This window comes from Triturus cristatus, chromosome 12 (assembly GCF_964204655.1).
Source record: "Triturus cristatus chromosome 12, aTriCri1.1, whole genome shotgun sequence".
NCBI classification, from domain to species: domain Eukaryota; kingdom Metazoa; phylum Chordata; class Amphibia; order Caudata; family Salamandridae; genus Triturus; species Triturus cristatus.
In genome coordinates this window covers 811,376,562-811,395,948 of record NC_140595.1, presented here as the reverse complement: position 1 = coordinate 811,395,948, position 19,387 = coordinate 811,376,562, and the positions used below count along the sequence as shown (strand labels likewise).

Sequence of the window (19,387 nt, the reverse complement as noted above, 5' to 3'; positions counted from 1 at the left end):
GCAAACGCCAGCAGGTCCTACTCCGAGGACCACACAGAACTGTAGACCCGGTGGTGACTTCTACCTTTCTAGAGTTCCAGTCCATAGTGTGCCCTCCCTTGCACCATCTCCTCGTCCCGTGCCCATGGTTTGTGCCAGACTCCCAGAGAGCAGACATCTCAGGAAGTCAGACTGCTTTTTGGTGCTATATGCCTCACACACTGCTTCGACCTCAGCTGGGAGTAGGGCGACTCAGAGCTCTGACGAAAGAGGGATGGCTGAGAGCCCTCAGAGGAGCACCCAGAGGGCTGGGGGCAGCACTGAGAGCCTTGCTTGGGCCATTGGAAGTGTTATGAGGTCTTTAAACGGCGACCAACCAGGTTCTTCTACTCCATTGGGAATTCTGCCACCTTCTTGAATGCCGTCGCTTGGTTGGTTTAGATGTCCTGCTTGCTTCTTACAACGTGACAGCGCATCAGATACATTATTCATTGTGCCGCGGGGCATGACATGCCCTATATATGATTTCTCTTCAGGCGTTACAATCGAGAGCCATCAACCACCTGAAAAACACAACTCCCATGACCCACTCTGGGTAATAACGGCATCCAAAGCAAATGCAAGGAGATGATGAAACTTTTCAGACACTCACCCCCAGTCACAGATCTGGATGACTCCATGAAATAATAATGGCACCCAACACAGATCTCTGACCAAAAAACACACTCAGCTCTTCCACACCCCGCAGCCATCGGTACATGCTCCTCTAATCTAACAACGTGAAGGGACATGAGCTTGAGACACTAAAAACAGTGTTACTACATGATGCCACCTTGAAGAAACGCAGTGCCAATGCTAAATCACTGCCTTTGTTTCACCAACTTCGTAACAAACAGGGTACACTGTACAGCAAGGTTCCCGCTTTCCCTGTTTAATGCACCAGGCTGTGTAGTCCTGCACGGGTAACACACGCCTTCTTAACGACACATTGGAAGCATGGTAAGTCAGTAGAAAAAGATGAGCTGTAGCTCAGGATGGCTGTCCTCTGTAGGGATGCAAATTAGTCCATCCTGCACCTTCAGGATTGTAAGCTTAGCCCCTATTAGATTATATCTCAGCAGGCATAAAATAAATGGCTTATTGCCTTAAATATTCTATCCATTGGCTGCTTTCAAGCTGCTCTACCATGGGCATTGAGTTGTCTATTCTATGAGGCCTGCAGCTTTAAGAAGTAGAATGTCTTCTTGCAAGCCAGCGAGATCTCTTAGACCTGCTAGACGTACCACTATCCAACGCAGGTGAATTAGGAGGGCACGTATGTGAGGAAGTTCCTTCACTTATTAGGCGGCCACCAATTGGACTGCCCTTCCCTTTAATGTGCGCCCTACCCCTGATCTTCTGACGTTTCGTAAACTCCTGAAAACCTGTCTGTGTCCTCCTTGAAGCTCTTCGTATCTGGTTTAATGGAGAGGTTTTGGGTCAGGACTGTTGTTTAGTGCCGGGATATCGCTTCAGGGATCAATGTGCGCTCTATAAATGCTAAAAATAAAATAGATACCTGGCAGAAGTGTTGCCAAAGCTCCAGCACCAATGTATAGCTCTGGACCCAGCATAGGCCATGTGGACCAGACATGGTGTCCTTAGTACAATGTTGCCTGGGAACAGGCGTGTAGGTGATTCGCATTGGCTGCCACCAAGACTTGGGGGAAGAATTGTTGTTAGGATTTGGTGCAATCTTAAAGTTCATTGAAACTATAGATGGATGGGACACGTGTACCCATCATTCAACTTATCAGTTGGCTAAGTCATCAGCTAGTTAAAAGATCAACTCATTCAGGATCGTTAACCCAGACACACGGTAAGAATAATAATAATAATAATTCCACATTTGTCGGCCATCGAACATTATATTGATACACGTTCAAACTTGCAGTTATCCGTATGCTAATCCATGTAACTAGCTCAGCTAGTGCAATGTCCACCTGGGATGGGGCAAGAGTGTGTTTACATTTATATGCCTTGAGTAGAGATGCCCTGGTTGACCTTCTAGAGTACCTACATGTTGCCCATGAAGGCTTGACTATAATACCTGCTGATGCCACCACCAAAGACCTACCCACGCCATGCTACTTCCAAAACTTCAATAAGGCTAGCCACAGAGGGGCTAAATCTTCATCTAAAACCAGGTGGTGAAGTGGGAGAGGTTGTGTTAGCCAAACCGCGTGTCCAGCTTGGAAAAATGATGACTGAAGGAGCAGTGCTTGCAGGTCAACTCTTAACCCCTACTGGCCAGGACAAATAAACAAGGGGACCATTTTTTATCCCCAACACTGCTCTAGGGTGAGGAGGGCATCTGCAAGAGCTCACAGTGCTTCTGGTAGCCAAAGAGCCATCATCAGGTGATACAAGCTCTTGCCAATGCAAAGGCAATCTTACCGCTTTGTTTTGGAGGTCACCATCATATCTGGTCTAACTTAGCTGCGCCTTAAGACGGAAACGGACTTAAAATGGCCTACTTTTCCTCGCATATAGCTGTATTGGGTCTCTGTTTGCTTTCTCCTTCGACCTTACTCTGTGAGCCCTTTCCTACTCCATTTCACCCCTCATGAGCTGTCTTACCTCGGTTGGTCATTTGTTCTGTGATCGACTACCCTAGTCCGCTTTGGGACTTGGGCAACCGGCTCTTGGGTTTTAACCAGTTCTTTCGTGAGTGGCTGCCGGGGTGCCCCGACTTGTAAGAAGGGGAGAACGGAAGGACTTCTTCACTGGGACAGCTTGGTTTCCTCGCGACCTCGAAGTCCAGGTTTGATCACAGAAAAACAATGATTCTTCGCTTCTCTGTCTCGCCTCTGGTAGTCTGGCAAGCACAAAGCCAGTGCTCCGAGGCAGTGGAGAGGTTACTGTGAGATGCAAACTGTTTCACAACTTTGAAGAAAGCAATAGCTCCAGACTTAACTCAATTGTAAAAAAAGGAAACAAAGAGTAGTTCTTGCCGTAGGGACCACTTGGCTTTGCCGGTGCCTTTTGGCCATTCTATACAGAAAAGTAAATGAAAAAATGCAAAAAAAAGGCAAATGAATGGCCAGAGAAGCCATCATTTTTTAGACGCTTGCATTCATGATGACGTGTCCCCGTAGATGGGTCATTACTCATTCACACCTACGAATGAATGGATGGATCAGTAAATAATAATTAAAAAAGATCACAATTTACCGCCTGGTTCTTCGTGGCCCTCCCACCCAATTTTTATAAAAAGATGGTGCCCAAGGGGGGCAATGGAGGAACAGGTGGGTAAAGCAACGAGGAGTGGGCAGGGGAAGGACAAATACTGAACCCTAGGAAAAGCAACACGGGTGAGTAAAGATGCTACTGAATGAGAAAGCAACACAGGGCTCAAGGGAGAAAGGGCGTTTAGTAGGGGGAAGAAGTACATGAGAGAGAGCTTGCAATATGAGTGAGAAATCAACATGAAGCATGGGGGGTCATATGGCAGATGGCGGATAAGTACACAAGAGAAAGAAATGGAAAAAACATGCACTTTCATGGAGTTCTTAAGCAAAAAGTAGTTCCCTCAAAGTGAGTGGTAGAAGGATAGAAGCCAGACAATCACAGGGATGGTAAAAAGGCTATGCTATATTCCAGAGGCATGACAAACAAAGTAGACAAGCTGGGACAAGGAAAGCCATCGAACAACAAGCAAGCAAATGAGAGTGACGGTAAAGCAAACCTTGGAGCAATGGGCGGGCTGTACCTTCTTGGTAAGCCCGCGATAGGACTTTTGCAACCAGACAGCTTGTACTATGTTGTAGACTTGACCTAAAAATTAGGCGCTGCTCAGAATGTCAATTACGCTGGTGTAATTTGCATAATTTTATGAATTTCATGTTACACTTTTTTTAATTAATTGTCTTTATTGGGATTCAGAGGGTTCATGCATTGCATCAAGACTACATTGTAGTAATATTTGTATAACATCATTACAGCAATGATACAAGCCGTATAAGCACCGTCCCAAACTCCCCCCACCCCCCCAGCGGCTCATTCTCTATTTTTTTTATTTTTTATTTTATTTAAATCTGTTTTTATGAACTTTTCAGGTTACATGTACATGAAAGGCAATGTACTCTAATAACTATCCATGCATGAGATCACGTATCAATAATGGAAACATATTTCTGGTACATGAAGTTTGAGCGTTTCCATGGGGCGCCCGTTGCGCCAGAATGCATGCGAGCCCAGAAATCAGCTCATTTCATGACCCAGCGGCTCATTCTCTATTACAGAAACATCGCTAATGCATACGGTTATCCTATTGGAAGCAATTGGTGTAGTCGCGAACATCCGCCTCAGCAGACTGTATGGTTATTTTTGTCTGCCCTTGGCCCATCTTTTTGAACATCCCATCCGACATACATGCACATCTGCAGGCCATGGAGTCTCAGAATACCCATCAGACACATTCAGCTCTCCTCCCTGCCCTACACCTCCGAGCTAGCTTCTGCGGCCACATTCACACTACGCCTGTTACGCGAAATTCCTGAAATTTCACCATGATGCTGTGTCGCGTAATTACCCTGTGTTCACTGTGAAGTTATGGCATAGAAACAATGGAAACAACCAGAACACGAGTGGACTTTTTTGTAACACGTGTTTTTGGTGCCATTTCTGTAGTGTAAAATGCACCCTCACATCCAAAGTGTTCGCGAGAATGTATTTTACAATTAAATATAGCTGTAAATGCCAGATATACATTTCACATAGTTATGATTAATCTCCCCCAAAATTCACATAATTACAAGAAAGCGAATTATACTAATTTTACACACTCCTGCTCAAGAGAGGCTGGACAGCGGATTTAGGTCATGGTGTATTAAAAAACCAAGAATGGCTAAAAATAGAGCCATCCTTGTTAAAAGAAAGTTCCAAAGGCTCGTGTAAGCATCTTTCAAGGGACTTTCTTTAGCACGATACAGGAATTGCTCACCTCCAATCCCAACACAAGCATGAGCCCAGAGACAACCATGGGCTCTGCTAATCACAGATTCACAGGTCTCTGAGCTGTCTGAGCTCACACCAGCAGGACAGTGCACTGGGCTGAGGGTTGTCTTGGGGTGCTAGGGGTAGGGAACTCAAGTGGGTCAGAAAGCCTTCAAATGCTCTTGGATAATAAGCTTTGACGGGCTGACATTTTCATGCCTCATTAAGGTTGCCATGTGGCTCCATGTCACCAGGAACACTGTGTTCCAGTCCTGGGCTTTCTTTTGACAATGCTCCACTCTTTGGGAGTTCTTGGCCTGGCAAGCCTCAATTAAACCAATGGATTATATTTCCAGATTACAATGGATTGTGGAAGGAATGCCTGGACTAGAGTGATGTCGCTAATGACAAGACGTCATCTGGTAACCCTTTTCATGACAAGGGGCCACTTGGCAGCTATGCTTAAGTGGTCCTCAGAGTGACACAGATATGTGTGGATTTTGCCTTTCAAGTCTGTCTCCTGTGAAATTCTGTTTTTCTGTGACTTGTGTCTAGAGGTGGACAAGTCACTGAAATGGATCTTGCTCAACGTGAGGTCCTCTTGGAACTTCAAGCGGCCGCGGTCCGTGCAGGTAAGAGCGGTGGGGCCCGGTGGGGGGTATTTCAACATACGACCGCGAGGGAAAATTAAATAAATAATTAATTTTCCCTCCTGGTCATATGTCAAAATCCCCTCCACCGGGCCCCACCGCTCCTACCTGCATGGACCGCGGCTGACCTCAAGCCCAAAATGAGAGAAGCTTTCATGGGCGTTATGTGGTGCAGTGGCTACAGCTTTGGATCCAGGCCTCTGCTCAGCATCATGTGAATCACAGCAACTCCTCTCGCCGTGCTGAAAGAAAGCGTGTACATGGGCCGTGTCTGTATAATGTGTGCTTATGTCTTTGGGCTAGGATTGTGCTATGCAAGACTGTGAGACTCGGTCTGTCACCCACACTATGATCTCATCCTTCAAGAATTAAGGACAAAGCATTGATGTCAGAAAGAGATGCACATCTAGTGGCTGAATTGCACAGTGTGAAACTGGAAACTCTCAATCCCGGTTTCCCTCCTTCACCAAATTGTGTGATCCAAGGCAAATACTTTATTTCACAGAGCCTCCTGTTTGTTCATTATCAAACACGAGAACTCCTTCAAATATGTAGGTTCAGGATGTGCGCTGTGCAAAAGCCTCTCTTGTGTTTGATTTAATAGACTACAATGTTGCTCTATCTATAAAAGGAATCTAGGCCACATATAGGGTACATATGACAACTGACTTACTACTCAGTTCACTAATCTCATTGTCATCAGGGCAGGCAGGAATGTTTCTCAGTTCATGTTTGAAAACTCTCACTTTTAATAAATGCTCTTAATGCATTGATGTCATCTGACGTACGCTTCCCGGGTGTTAAAGAATTATACCTTTTTGAAGATACCTGAGCATATTCTAACATGATGTTTATTGCATGATTTACATTCCAAATATTTTCAAGTTCGGCTCTTGCGTGGGCTCTAAGAGCTGGAGCCCTGCTCGGCTATCCCTGATAATTTGCTGGCGCACCTACTTATGCTTCCTTCTTCCTAGCCCTGCCCAGACGTTGCCCTCTAGGCTTTTGTTGGCACCTCTCAAGATGGAGAGAGGGTCCTGTCTCCCTCACATTGAGGACCCACCAGTGGTCCCAAGCAGGAGTTGTGAGGCAGGACAGACCCACCTCGGCTCCTCTCAGTGAGCCCAGCTCAGTCTCAGAGAAGCTTCCAGATAAATCCTACCTCTGTACGGGGAACATAGCAACCATCCACAGCTCTGTCTTTAATTAAAACGTGTGAAAAATGAGCGCCATCTCGTGCTTTCGGCGGGGGAAGAGGAGGTAGGAGGTGTGGTGCACGGGACCGATGACATGGGGAACACGTCACTTTTGCTGGTAGGAGGAGGCACGCGATTCACCCATATCATGGAATACCACACACGCAAGGCCTAGTGTGGGGGTGTGAGCACCTGTCAGAGGTGCCGCAACAATTTTCAGAGCGGAAGTGCTGCCATCTAAGTTAAACCACTGAAGTCATAAGGATTGTGAAAAATCCAAGCGTTACACAAAGAACAAGTAAACGAGTCACACAAGTAAATGAGCCGCGTCCATTCAGTAGGAGAGTGGCAAGTGTGGTACGTAGCCAGCGGTGCATTTTAGGGCACATTGTGAGAATTATATGACTAAAGAATGGTGGGGTAGTGCTCTGTCATTTACAGAGGGCACATTTTCATTGAAATGGCCACAAAATCCACACTGGTGAGCAGCTTTACTTATAAAACTATGTAGCACACAAAATATAATGTGTAAACATTTGTTTTCAGGAAATGTTTACCATTTGCACATCACCAAGTAAAGCGTCTTGATATATTATTGATCCTATAAAAATCTTTGTTTCTGTCACACTTCAGAATTACAAAAAATTTGCTTCATTTGTGCTTTCCTAGCTACTGATATATTTGTATTATTCGTACAGTTATTATATAGGTGTTTAAATATTGTTGCTCCTTTCACACTCCCTGTACCCCAGCAAGACTGTCAGACAGTTCAGCTTACAAAATACTCAAAATTTTCAGTAAGAGAAAGAAAAGTATACACCAGCCTCCAGTAGAAGCAGTGCTTAATTTGAGCCTGTGGTTTTCAGTGCTCAGCACCGACACATAATTGTCAACACCGGCACTTCTGACAGAATGCCACATGGTGGCGCTGTTTGTGTAATACAGACCAGAGCACAACAACAGTAGCTTATTAATTCAATATACCTTAAAATAGCTATTACCTGTCTTCAAAGCCATTCCTACACATTTGGGGGCCTGGAATAGTCCAAATTGTCACACATGTAGGGTAGTATGGTTAGTAGTTGTGTTGGTTTCGTAAGAGGCAGGGCTGGTGCAAGCTGCACTGGCCTCCTGATGAGGGCCCCGGCACCTAGTTTTTCACAAATTAACCACTGAGTAGAAGCAATTTGTCAGAAGATAGAGCTTGACATTTGACCTCTGCCCTTGAACTCACAGCAAATGAGACAACATAAAAACAAAATGTAAAGGCATCTTTATTGCTCATTGACCTTCTAAACTCAAAGATGGATGGTTATTTTGGGAGTGCTACAGCGCCCTCCGCAGCTCTCCTTGCAGCACCCATGGCGCCTGTAACAGGACGCGCACACTTGTGCAGGGCCATCCATTGGGGTGGGCGTAACTGGTGTAATTCTCTATAGCATAATAACTCGTAATGGTCGCACAATTAATTGTAATTATGCGTAATTACGTAGGAAGTGTAATTTAGCATTTGGCGATATTTTCTTAGTGCAAAATGCACCCTCACACCGAAAATGGACCTGGGTGCCTGGTCATTAAAAACACGATTTCCTCATATTATCTTTTGTGTGCTATATAGTTTTATCGGTAAAACTGTTGTTTGTGCAAATTTAGTGACACATTCAATGGTAAATGTGCCGTTTCCAGTAAATGACAAAGAACTACCACACAATGCTTAAGTTATATTTAAAAAATCGTCCAAGATCGCCCGCCTCATGTCTATTATGGCACGGGCTGGGAAGGCAGAACCGTACCCGTGGAGGGCCTGCGAAGAACATCTCCCGAGGGCGGGACCTTCCAGAGCGTGGAGGCAAAAGCCCGCGTAAAGAGCTGGGAGCCAGCGAAAAAAGGGAGCAGGCAATTGGCCTATGGGGTTTAAATCCCCCAATCCGAGCAAAGAGCTCGGGGAAGGCAGGGGATAAGAAAGGAGGCAAGGGCAAGAAGGGCATACCTTGCGCGTTGGTTGTTCTAAAAAGTGGGTCATGGTTCTAAAAAATGTGTGAATCACTGGTGTAGAAGGCACTCCCCATGACATTATGCCATGTCATCCGTGTCTAGACTGCGGCCTGCGGACCCCAGCTGTAGAAGGTGGGAATATCCTATGATCGCTTGGGAGACTCTGGGTGTGGCCTGGAGTTCCAAGCCTTTCCTACCAAGTCTGGGTTAGTTGAGGTGCCACTGTCTTGGTGTAGCACAGACCCAAGTCAAAAACAAGCATTGGCATAGCCAATAGGTCTCGCCTTTGGGACCTTATAAGTGTTTAGCCATGCAACAGTTGCATAACTAAATACTTTTCAGGTCCCAAAAGCGAGACCTATTGGCTATGCCAAGCGGCCGCGAAAGAGAAAGTAATCGCGGTAAAGCGTGGCGCGCGCCCCCGCGCACATGCACTGTAGCTCTAGGCTGGCCTGGTAGCACTTTTTGGAGTCCTCTCAAAAAGTCTCGCCAGACCAGCGCATGCGCTGGGTCAGGCGAGACCTAATGAGTGGAAGGTTTTACAGGAAAGACTTTTACTGTAGCAGGAATGTCTCGAACATGAGGTGGTGCATGCAGAGTAACATGGCGTGGGGATAGGTTAAGGCACCATTACAGAAACCAGGAAGTGTTGGGGTGGAAACATGCCAGTAGAACAATAGTGGACAGTTACAAGTGTCACAGAAGATCAGTTGATTTGCCCAGAATCACACATGGTTTTGTCAAATGCAGATTCCGGGTTAAAAGCTGTTACTCCAGGTTCCTGAATTATCAATTCACTCACTGGGCAGCACTTCTGCCACCAGCTGGTGATGGAGTTTGACTGGCACTGCTCCTGCCACACAGTGCACACACACAGGATTTCAAGTGAAAGCCCAGGGCAGGAAGAGGTATCTCACGGACATAGGGCAGGAGGCCAAGACTGGTATCTACATCGCCACAGCATGCTGTACGATGGGAAGGGAGGAGGCGCTGTGTAGTAGGTAAAAGCAGGTAGGAGGAGGCAGGATGATGAAGATAGGGCCGGAAGTGACTGAGTAATGGCCGCTGATGCACACATCTTTTGAAGCCGAGGAGAGTCAGTTTCGCCTGCGGTGACACAGATATGTTCTTCCGGGTCCTGGGTGCACGGCTTGAGATGCCCCGTTTCCAGCCCTTTGAGGACATGGTTGTTGCTTCTGCCCTGCAGTGATGGTCTCTCTCGCTCCTTCCGGTGCCGGGGGTGACGCGGCCTGCACCCTTGCCCCTCCTCCTTAAAATCTGAGGGTTTAATCAACCTGCCGGACTGTCTGCAGGGCCTGGGCAGACAGGCCGCGCGCACCGGCCAGCAGCGCTATCAATCTTCGCTGCTTGCCAATATCCAGCGTATAAATCTGGGGGCCGCTGCCACCTCTGGATGCGTCCTCGTCTCCTCAGTACACCTCAATCATATCCCCTCTCAGTCCCCAGGCCTCTGCACTGCTCTCCTCTGCTCTCCCTTCTCTCCTTCCATTCACGCCTGCGTCTCATGCTTACGTAGGATTTTATGATGCAGGTGGCGTCTCATTTTTGGAAATGTTTTTTTTTGCTCAGCTGCAATCTTTCTCTTTATAATTGCATTAAGGGTGCAGTACCTTATGTGGCTAATAGAGGTCCCTTTACAACTCCATCGGGACACCTAGCAACAACCTATGGTACTGCACCCTTTCTTTCTTCATGGAATTTATTTTATTTCTTATGCTACTGCTGGGTATTTTTTTTTTCACAAAAAACAAAATCTAACAAACATTAGCATTTGCAATGCCAATAGCTCAAAGTTTCACTAATGCGAGACCAATTGCATTGCAAATGCTTCTTTGTCTCTTTTAGCTGACTAGGTCCTTGCTCCCTACTTTGCATCACATGGCTTGGGAGGATTTTACAGTGGGCTTTGCATCGTTTAACTGGACAGGATTTTGCAATGCCTTGTGTGGTGTAGTTGTGCAGGGCTGTGTGATGCGGTTAGTTTCTCTTTCTCTGTTTTTTGGGATGGCTTTGAGGAATGAACGAGAGGTTTGGGTCAAACATTGTTGTCAGGTTTTTACCTTCTGAGTGTTGCAGGGAGAGGGTCCTAGGAAGGCAGAATCGGTGTCTTGGCCGCCTGAAGTTTAGATTTTTGTTTTAGATCCATTTTTAGTCAATGGCTGCTTCCGTCGATTCATTGCTGGATGGGGTCCAGCAGCTGCTGACGCCGCTGCGGCCCTCGGTAATGTTTTTCGGAGAACCTAGATTTGAGTACTGTCAGCGTATATCTGCCAGTGGTTCTTGGCCTGGTCCCGCTGGAGGCCACTGCAGCTTGCGACACACATTGCACCTGCAAAAGCTGCCAATGTTAGTAACAACACAACTGCTAACCATCACACTCCCCACAAGTGTGGTTTTCCGGACTATTCCAGGCCCCCAAAGCTATAAGAATGGCTTGGTCAGCAGGTAATAGTAACTTTTTATGTACATTGAATTAATACTTGACTGTCGTTGTGGTCATATCTCTAAATTAGCCAGACAGCGCCACCGTGTGACAGATTGCCATTAGCGCTGGTGTTGACAATTAGGTGCTGATGTCGAGCACCGGAAACCACCGGCTCAAATTAAGCACTGCCTGGTCCAATGGTTCAAACAGGTCCCACATAGAGCACTTCACCGGGAGCAGAGAGAGCGCAGAATCTTGGGGTGAGACTTGGAGCCCACAACCACCCACCGCTCCCGCTCACTCACCGTTAAAAGTGAGGGGAAGCTGCAGCCTCGGCTCTTCTTGGGCCACACATGCGTCCACCCTGGGCCCAATTCAAAAGTGGGTGGTAATATGGCATCCTCTGCGCTACGGAGGGAGTGCGAAAGCTACAGGAGAATCTACCAGCGGAATTCCCTCCGACACAAGAATTGTAAGGTAATTTGTCCTAAGTATTCAGCAGGCGCTCCAGGACAACTTTCTTACAACCCAACCCTGGCCATCTGGCTTGTTCACAGCACTGCGTAAAATCAGTGCTCCAACCACACTTACATTCATATTGAAAACTTGGTCGACGGGGAACCTGGATTGCTTTAGAGAGAGGCCTGGATCCAGAGGCCTGGCCTGGTTAAATCTAAGAGTAGGTGTGGTCTCACCACGAGGCATCAGCAAGAATCGGCAGGAGGCGAGGTAGCAAAGTGACTATGTCCTTAGCTATGGAACCAGGAGACCTGTATGCTGATCTCTGTGTCCACAGTTGCCCATTTGTGTGATCCTGGACACATCGTGTTGACTAAATGTCAATGAGTCTCTGCTACCTTTGGAGCACCGGGTCTGTCTGTCTCATAGACCTTCTCGCATCAGTCCATTCCTCCATAGCTGGATCGCATCCTCCAATCATTTCCTGCCCACTCACCATCGCTTCCTCAGACCGCTGTCCATCGAACCAGCAGCGCCCTGGACGCCGCCTTTAATGCCTTCTATGCTGCGGCCTATCTATAGGCTCAGCGCCGCATCCATCAAGAGGGACTCCTGTGCCGGGAGCCTGTCAGGATCGCGGCGGTTCCACATGATACGGTGCCCTCCACTCTGCCCTCCACTCCAAGGGGCCCCGGGGGTAATTAAAGCCGCCTCCCGTGCGCCCCGGTGGGCTCTTCCGTGGACACCGCAGATTGTGCGCGGGCTCCTCTGATGGGAACTCTTAAGCCAGGCTCTGTTGCCATGGTTTCCAAGTGCCTTCACGGTGAGCCGGGGCCTCCATTAACCTAATAAATATTGAATACCGGCACAAGCCTCAGTGCCAATAAAAAATACTGTCAACCTCGTGCGCTGCGTCAAGCTATTTATAGAACATCCGTCTGGGCATGCGCAGCGCTGGCATCACCCTCGTCACAGAGTACCCCTCTCCGTGGTTTCTAGGCAACCCATTTTAAAGATGCCGGAGGCCTGAAGATGGGGAAGGGGAGTAAACAAAATGGCGGCTCCGGGGCTTGTGCTGTTGATGATTGGATGAGCCCATGACGTCGTCATCCCTGGGGCCCACAGGTGTCACAGTTTCAGCTACACTTGGGTTTTGAGAAGCCAAGAGGTGTCAATCACTAGACCTGAGAATATATATAGCTGAGCTTCACTGTGTAACCTGCAGGTTGTGGGTTTAAAACCTGGTGGAACTGCTCAGCCTTTCATGTTTCCACGGCTGAAAAGAAGTACAGGAAGTTGGGTGACCTAAAATCCAGAGGGTGTGAGCAGTGATGAGGCGAGAGGCAAGTGTTAGAATGTGAAGCAAAGTGTGTGGTGCACACAGACTGGATATACGGAGGTATGTAGATTATGAGGGACACTGGTGACTCTGTGTTCGGTGACCCTATAGGCTTTGTGCAAATTGAAAGGACTGTGGTGTTTATGAAGCAGCCTGACGTAAGGTGAGATTACGCTAATTCAAGACGGAGGGGGTGGTTAGGCTAAGTGAACAGAGGTGGGTAGAGTACCACTGGTGAGCCGAGTGGGCCTGTTGCATGAATTTTGTTCCACCCGGCCTCAAGATACCCTGGTTCAGGGGGAGCGGACGGTGGAGAGGGGGAGGGGGAGGGGGAGGGGGAGGGGCGGGGGCTATACTGCTCTAACATCCAGTTGTTTCAAAACCCCTTGAGATTTGTTGCCAGTACCATGGAGGCTAGGACTGAGAACTGCAGTTTATGCCATTCGTGGTCAAAGGTTGGCCGGGGTGGGAGTGGATAGAGGTGCATAAAGATGATGACGACGGTGGTGATGATTGGACAGAGGTGCCTAATCGCTTTACTCAGTGCTAAGAAGGCCATCGGCCACCCTTGTCGTTAAACTCCCATTGCTGTCTCCAAAGCTCTCAATCCATTCTTGCGCCTTGTGTTCTCCTCTGCAGGTTTCATGAGCACGGGCGACCAGTCGGCCAAAGGAAACTACGGCCTCATGGACCAGATCCAGGCCTTGCGGTGGCTGGAGGAAAATATTGCACACTTTGGCGGTGACCCCGAGCGCATCACCATCTTCGGCTCCGGGGCCGGAGCCTCCTGCGTCAACCTTCTCATCCTCTCCCACCACTCAGAAGGTAGGTTTGGCATTTACTACTAGCACTAAAGGCCTCATCTGGAGAACTATGTCCAGTTCAGAAGATCACAACTAGAGTAGTCTGACTTGGTATTGAGGCCTATCCAGAGTAGTGTGTCTAGGTGTGGAGGCCACATCTAGAGTAGTTCGTCTAGTTCCAGAGGCCACATCTAGAGTAGTGTGTCTAGTTTTTGAGGCACATCTACAGTAGTGTGTCTAGTTCCAGAGGCACCTTGCATCTAGATTAGTGAGTCTAGATCTGGGTCACATCTAGAGTAGTGTGTCTAGTTCCAGAGGTGCACCACATCTAGAGTAGTGTGTCTCTTTCCAGAGGCACATCGCATCTAGAGTAGTGTGTCCATGTCTAGAGATCACATCTAGAGTTCTGATTCTAGTTCTGTAGGCACATTTAGAGTAGTGTGTCTAGGTCTTGTGGCACATATAGAGTAGTGTGTCTAGGTCTGGAGATCACATCTAGAGTAGCGTGTCTAGTTCCGGAGGCCACATCTAGAGTAGTGGTTCTAGTTCAGGAGGCCACAGCTAGAGCAGTGTGTCTAGTTCCGGTGGCCACATCTAGAGTAGTGCACATCTAGAGTAGTGTGTCTAGTTCTGGAGGCCACATCTAGAGTAGTGCACATCTAGAGTAGTGTGTCTAGTTCTGGAGGCCACATCTAGAGCAGTGTGTCTAGTTCCGGTGGCCACATCTAGAGTAGTGCACATCTAGAGTAGTGTGTCTAGTTCTGGAGGCCACATCTAGAGTAGTGTGTCTAGTTCTGGAGGCCACAGCTAGAGTAGTGTGTCTAGTTCTGGAGGCCACATCTAGAGTAGTGTGTCTAGTTCCGGAGGCCTAATCTAGAGTAGTGTGTCTAGTTCCGGAGGCCACATCTATATTACTGTGTCTAGTTCTGGAGGCCAAATCTGGAGAAGTGTGTCTAGTTCCGGAGGCCACATCTAGAGTAGCGTGTCTAGTTCTGGAGGCCACATCTAGAGTAGTGTATCTAGTTCCGGAGGTCACATCTAGAGTAGTGTGTCTAGTTTTGGAGGTCACATCTAGAGTAGTGTATCTAGTTCCGGAGGTCACATCTAGAGTAGTGTGTCTAGTTCCGGAGGTCACATCTAGAGTAGTGTGTCTAGCTCTGGCGGCCTCCTGTAGGTCATTTTGTTCTGTTCTGAAGGATTTACCTAGAGAATTGTAGACAGTTCTGGAGGCCGCAGATACAGCCTGGGAGCAGGGGTCATTTCTGGAGGCCACAGATACAGTCTGGGAGCAGGGGTCATTTCTGGAGGCCGCAGATACAGTGTGGGAGCAGGGGTCAGTTCTGGAGGCCGCAGATATAGTGTGGGTGCATGGGTCAGTTCTGGAGGCTGCAGATGCAGTCTGGGAGCAGGGGTCAGTTCTGGAGGCCACAGATACAATGTGGGAGCAGGGGTCAGTTCTGGAGGCCGCAGATACAGTCTGGGAGCAGGGTCAGTTCTGGAGGCCGCAGATACAGTGTGGGAGCAGGGGTCAGTTCTGGAGGCCGCAGATACAGTGTGGGAGCAGGGGTCGGTTCTGGAGACCGCAGATACAGTGTGGGAGCAGGGGTCAGTTCTGGAGGCCGCAGATACAGACTGGGAGCAGGGATCAGTTCTGGAGGCCACAGATACAGTGTGGGAGCAGGGGTCAGTTCTGGAGGCCGCAGATACAGACTGGGAGCAGGGATCAGTTCTGGAGGCCGCAGATACAGTCTGGGAGCAGGGTCAGTTCTGGAGGCCGCAGATACAGTGTGGGAGCAGGGGTCAGTTCTGGAGGCCGCAGATACAGTGTGGGAGCAGGGGTCGGTTCTGGAGACCGCAGATACAGTGTGGGAGCAGGGGTCAGTTCTGGAGGCCGCAGATACAGACTGGGAGCAGGGGTCAGTTCTGGAGGCCGCAGATACAGTCTGGGAGCAGGGGTCAGTTCTGGAGGCCGCAGATACAGTCTGGGAGCAGGGGTCAGTTCTGGAGGCCGTAGATACAGTCTGGGAGCAGGGGTCAGTCCTGGAGGCCGCAGATACAGTCTGGGAGCAGGGGTCCGTTCTGGAGGCCGCAGATACAGTCTGGGAGCAGAGGTCAGTTCTGGAGGCCGCAGATACAGTCTGGGAGCAGGGGTCAGTTCTGGGAACCCGAACTGGTGTACTATGACCACTCTTAGCGGTCACATCTCTAGAAGGTTAAAAAGGGGACCAGACACAGCCCAGAGGAGAGCTGTCACCACGTGAAGAGAGGGTGAAGGACTAGAATCTACACAGTCTGGAGAAGAGAAGGGGGAAGATATAATAGAGAAATTTAAAACACTGGGTGCATCCATGAAACACAGGGGGAGAGGAGCGGTCTCATGTCACTCAAAGGGGAGGTCTAGAGAAGACATGAGCGAGAAGTGTAAACACCTCATGTGTAAAAGTACAGTAAAGGAGGGCAAGGGGAGAGCCGAGGGACATAAATACAGTATATGAGAGAAGATGAAAGTGATTTGAAAACCTTAGGGTTCTACACACACTGAGGGGGAGCTGGGGGACCCAGGAGAGACACTCCAGTACCCCAGGAGTATGGCTATACATAGCTGCCACGGGTCCCAGGTCCATGCGTGTGACAAGTGCGTCCAGTCTCGGTTGTTTCTTGGAATTCTGGGACTTGTGATCCTGGTTTCAATACTGGAGGAAAAAGTACTGCAAGTCCTAGAAACCTACTAAAAAAGCAGGACTGAACTAATAAGCCACACATGTACCTGGTAAATGTGACCGCTATGGCTACATCATTCACTAGGCGAGCCCGTGACAAAACTCTACTTGGGATCTGATTGGCTCGAAAAGACTTTCCAAAAGGTTGATAAAGATCCGATTGGACGTTAGCAGTATCAAGTCCCTTACCTCAGTGCGCTCCCCTGCTCACTATCCCAAACTAAAGTAGTGCCTGACGTAGTTGCGACGCTCTGCCGAGAGCGACGCAAAAGGTATTTGAGCTGGCTTTCTCGCAGCTGACTTAGCACTCCCTCAAAGAGCCCTTTAAATGGCTGCAACGTTTAAAAGCTCAGAAATGCATATTTAAAGAAGTTGAACGCTGTATTTTTTAATAATTCAAGGATGCACAATTTGGAAGGAAGCTTAGTGCACGTGTACAGTCATTCTGTACGGTTCACGTCCTTTTTAGTGTATTGAGTGCTCACTTGCAACAGAAAAGGTCCTAGGCACCTGCCCAGCTTAACAGCAACCAATGGGAGCCACTCCCGCTTTACAGCAACCAATAGGAGCCACTACCGATCTACAGCAACCAATAGGCGCCCCTCCCGCTATAAACCAAACCAATAGGAGCCACTACCGATATACAGCAACCAATAGGTTCCCCCTCCCGCTATAAACCAAACCAATAGGAGCCACTACCGATATACAGCAACCAATAGAAATCTATCAAACGTTAGCACAGCGTGTAGAGTTTTTCAGTTACAGAGCAGTGTGGAGAGACAGAACTGCAACTTGTAGGAACTACTCCAGAGAGTATGCCCCAACAGAAAGAACCCTGGCTACAGAGCAGCTAGTAGAAATCATGGCAGCCTAAGCAGAGCCCGTAGAAGCAGTGGTGCAGTAAAGAAGCAGAAAGTAACTAATGAACACAAGAGCGGCCTAAGTTCCAGTGCTTAATTTGTAAAAAAAAAAATAGGGGCCAGGGCCCTTGTTAAGAGGCCACTAAAGCTGGCAGCACCTGTTTCCCCTGCCATGCAGCCAACGATAGTAACAACACAACTACAACCATAACACTCCTGCAAATGTGACAATGTAGACTATTCCAGGCCCCTCAAGTAATAAGAATTTCTTGAGAGGTAGCTATTAATCATTTTGAATTGATATTGAATAAATAAACTGTGGATCTACTCATCTCTAAATTAAATAAACAGCGCCACCATGTGGTAGACTGCCATAAGTGCCGGTGTTGACAAGTGAGTGCTGGTGCAGAGCACCGCAAACCACTGGCTCAAATTAAACACTGAGGTCCCCACATATGTGTCTTCCCAGAGGTGTCTCCATGAACAGACATCTCATATGAGAACATCTCATTTTCTGAGCTGTGGCATCTTATCACGTGACTCAGAAATGAATAGAGAAAGTAGCGATGCACCCGATGGCCAATCACAGACCTCTGCACATACTGATGCTAACACCCCCTCTCTCCACATTGATATCCATAGAGTGCAGGATTAAATATGTCACTATGCCTCGCATTCTCACACTGATCTCTTTTCCCCAGGCTTGTTCCAGAAGGCCATCGCCCAAAGCGGCACAGCCATCTCCAGCTGGTCAGTGAACTACCAGCCTTTGAAGTACACCCGCATGCTGGCGGCCAAGGTGGGCTGCAACCATGCGGACACATCTGACTTGGCGGAGTGCCTTCGGAGGAAACCCTACCGCGAGCTGGTGGACCAAGACATCCAGCCAGCCCGATACCACATTGCATTTGGTCCCGTGGTGGATGGCGATGTGGTACCTGATGACCCCGAAATCCTCATGCAGCAGGGGGAGTTCCTCAACTATGACATCCTGATCGGGGTGAACCAGGGTGAGGGGCTGAAGTTCGTGGAGGACTCAATGGAGAGCGAGGATGGCATTTCCGCCAGCTACTTCGACTTCACAATCTCCAACTTTGTGGACAACCTCTACGGCTACCCAGAGGGGAAGGACATCCTGCGGGAAACCATCAAGTTCATGTACACGGACTGGGCCGACCGCGACAACGGCGAGATGCGCCGCAAGACCCTCCTAGCCCTCTTCACTGACCATCAGTGGGTAGCCCCAGCTGTTGCTACAGCCAAGCTCCATGCCGAGTACCAGTCGCCCGTCTACTTCTACACCTTCTACCATCACTGCCAGACCGACACCAGACCAGAGTGGGCCGACGCTGCCCACGGCGACGAGATTCCCTACGTTTTTGGGGTCCCCATGATTGGTGCTACAGACCTGTTCCCCTGCAACTTCTCCAAGAGTGATGTCATGCTGAGCGCTGTGGTGATGACCTACTGGACCAACTTTGCAAAAACTGGGTGAGTGCTGTCTGCGCTGCCGGGCTTTATCTTGGGTGTTGGGAGTGGGTATGGAGGGTGCTGTGGCATGGAAGAGAAAGCTGTGGGTTCTTTGGAGAGCCTCCTCCAGTACATCCTGGGTGAGACAGGCATAAAAGCCACATCTCACGGACATGTCAACCCTTGCAGTGCCCTATGAGGTAGAATTTCGAATGCTTTAAGTCGAAAAACATGACGCTTCTCCGCTATCCAAACAGGTTGGTCAGTACTCCAATTTTTTGAGACTCTACAGAGCCTTGTGTCCATCTAGATGGCATACTGCCCTTTCTAGGAGCCTACTAAATGGCATAAGTCTGACATTAAGTGTAGTGACAGCAGATGGTCAGTCCCGGCCATCCTAGGGTAGTAGGCTCACAGCAGAATCGATTTTCCTGGCTGGGATTACTGGTGGAACATATGCATGCTGTGTGGGAATGATGATAATAGCATACAG

At 48.5% G+C, this 19,387-nt stretch overlaps 1 protein-coding gene across 2 annotated transcripts in view; it reads left to right on the top strand.

Moving 5' to 3' along the window:
- NLGN2 (neuroligin 2) overlaps positions 1 to 19,387 on the top strand; it is a 398,108-nt gene that overhangs the window by 366,322 nt on the left and 12,399 nt on the right. For both annotated transcript variants that reach the window (XM_085639182.1, XM_085639181.1), the window contains 2 exons: positions 13,681 to 13,866; positions 18,126 to 18,915. In XM_085639182.1, coding sequence (XP_085495308.1) covers positions 13,681 to 13,866; positions 18,126 to 18,915 — 976 coding nt within the window. The remainder of the gene's footprint in view (positions 1 to 13,680; positions 13,867 to 18,125; positions 18,916 to 19,387) is intronic.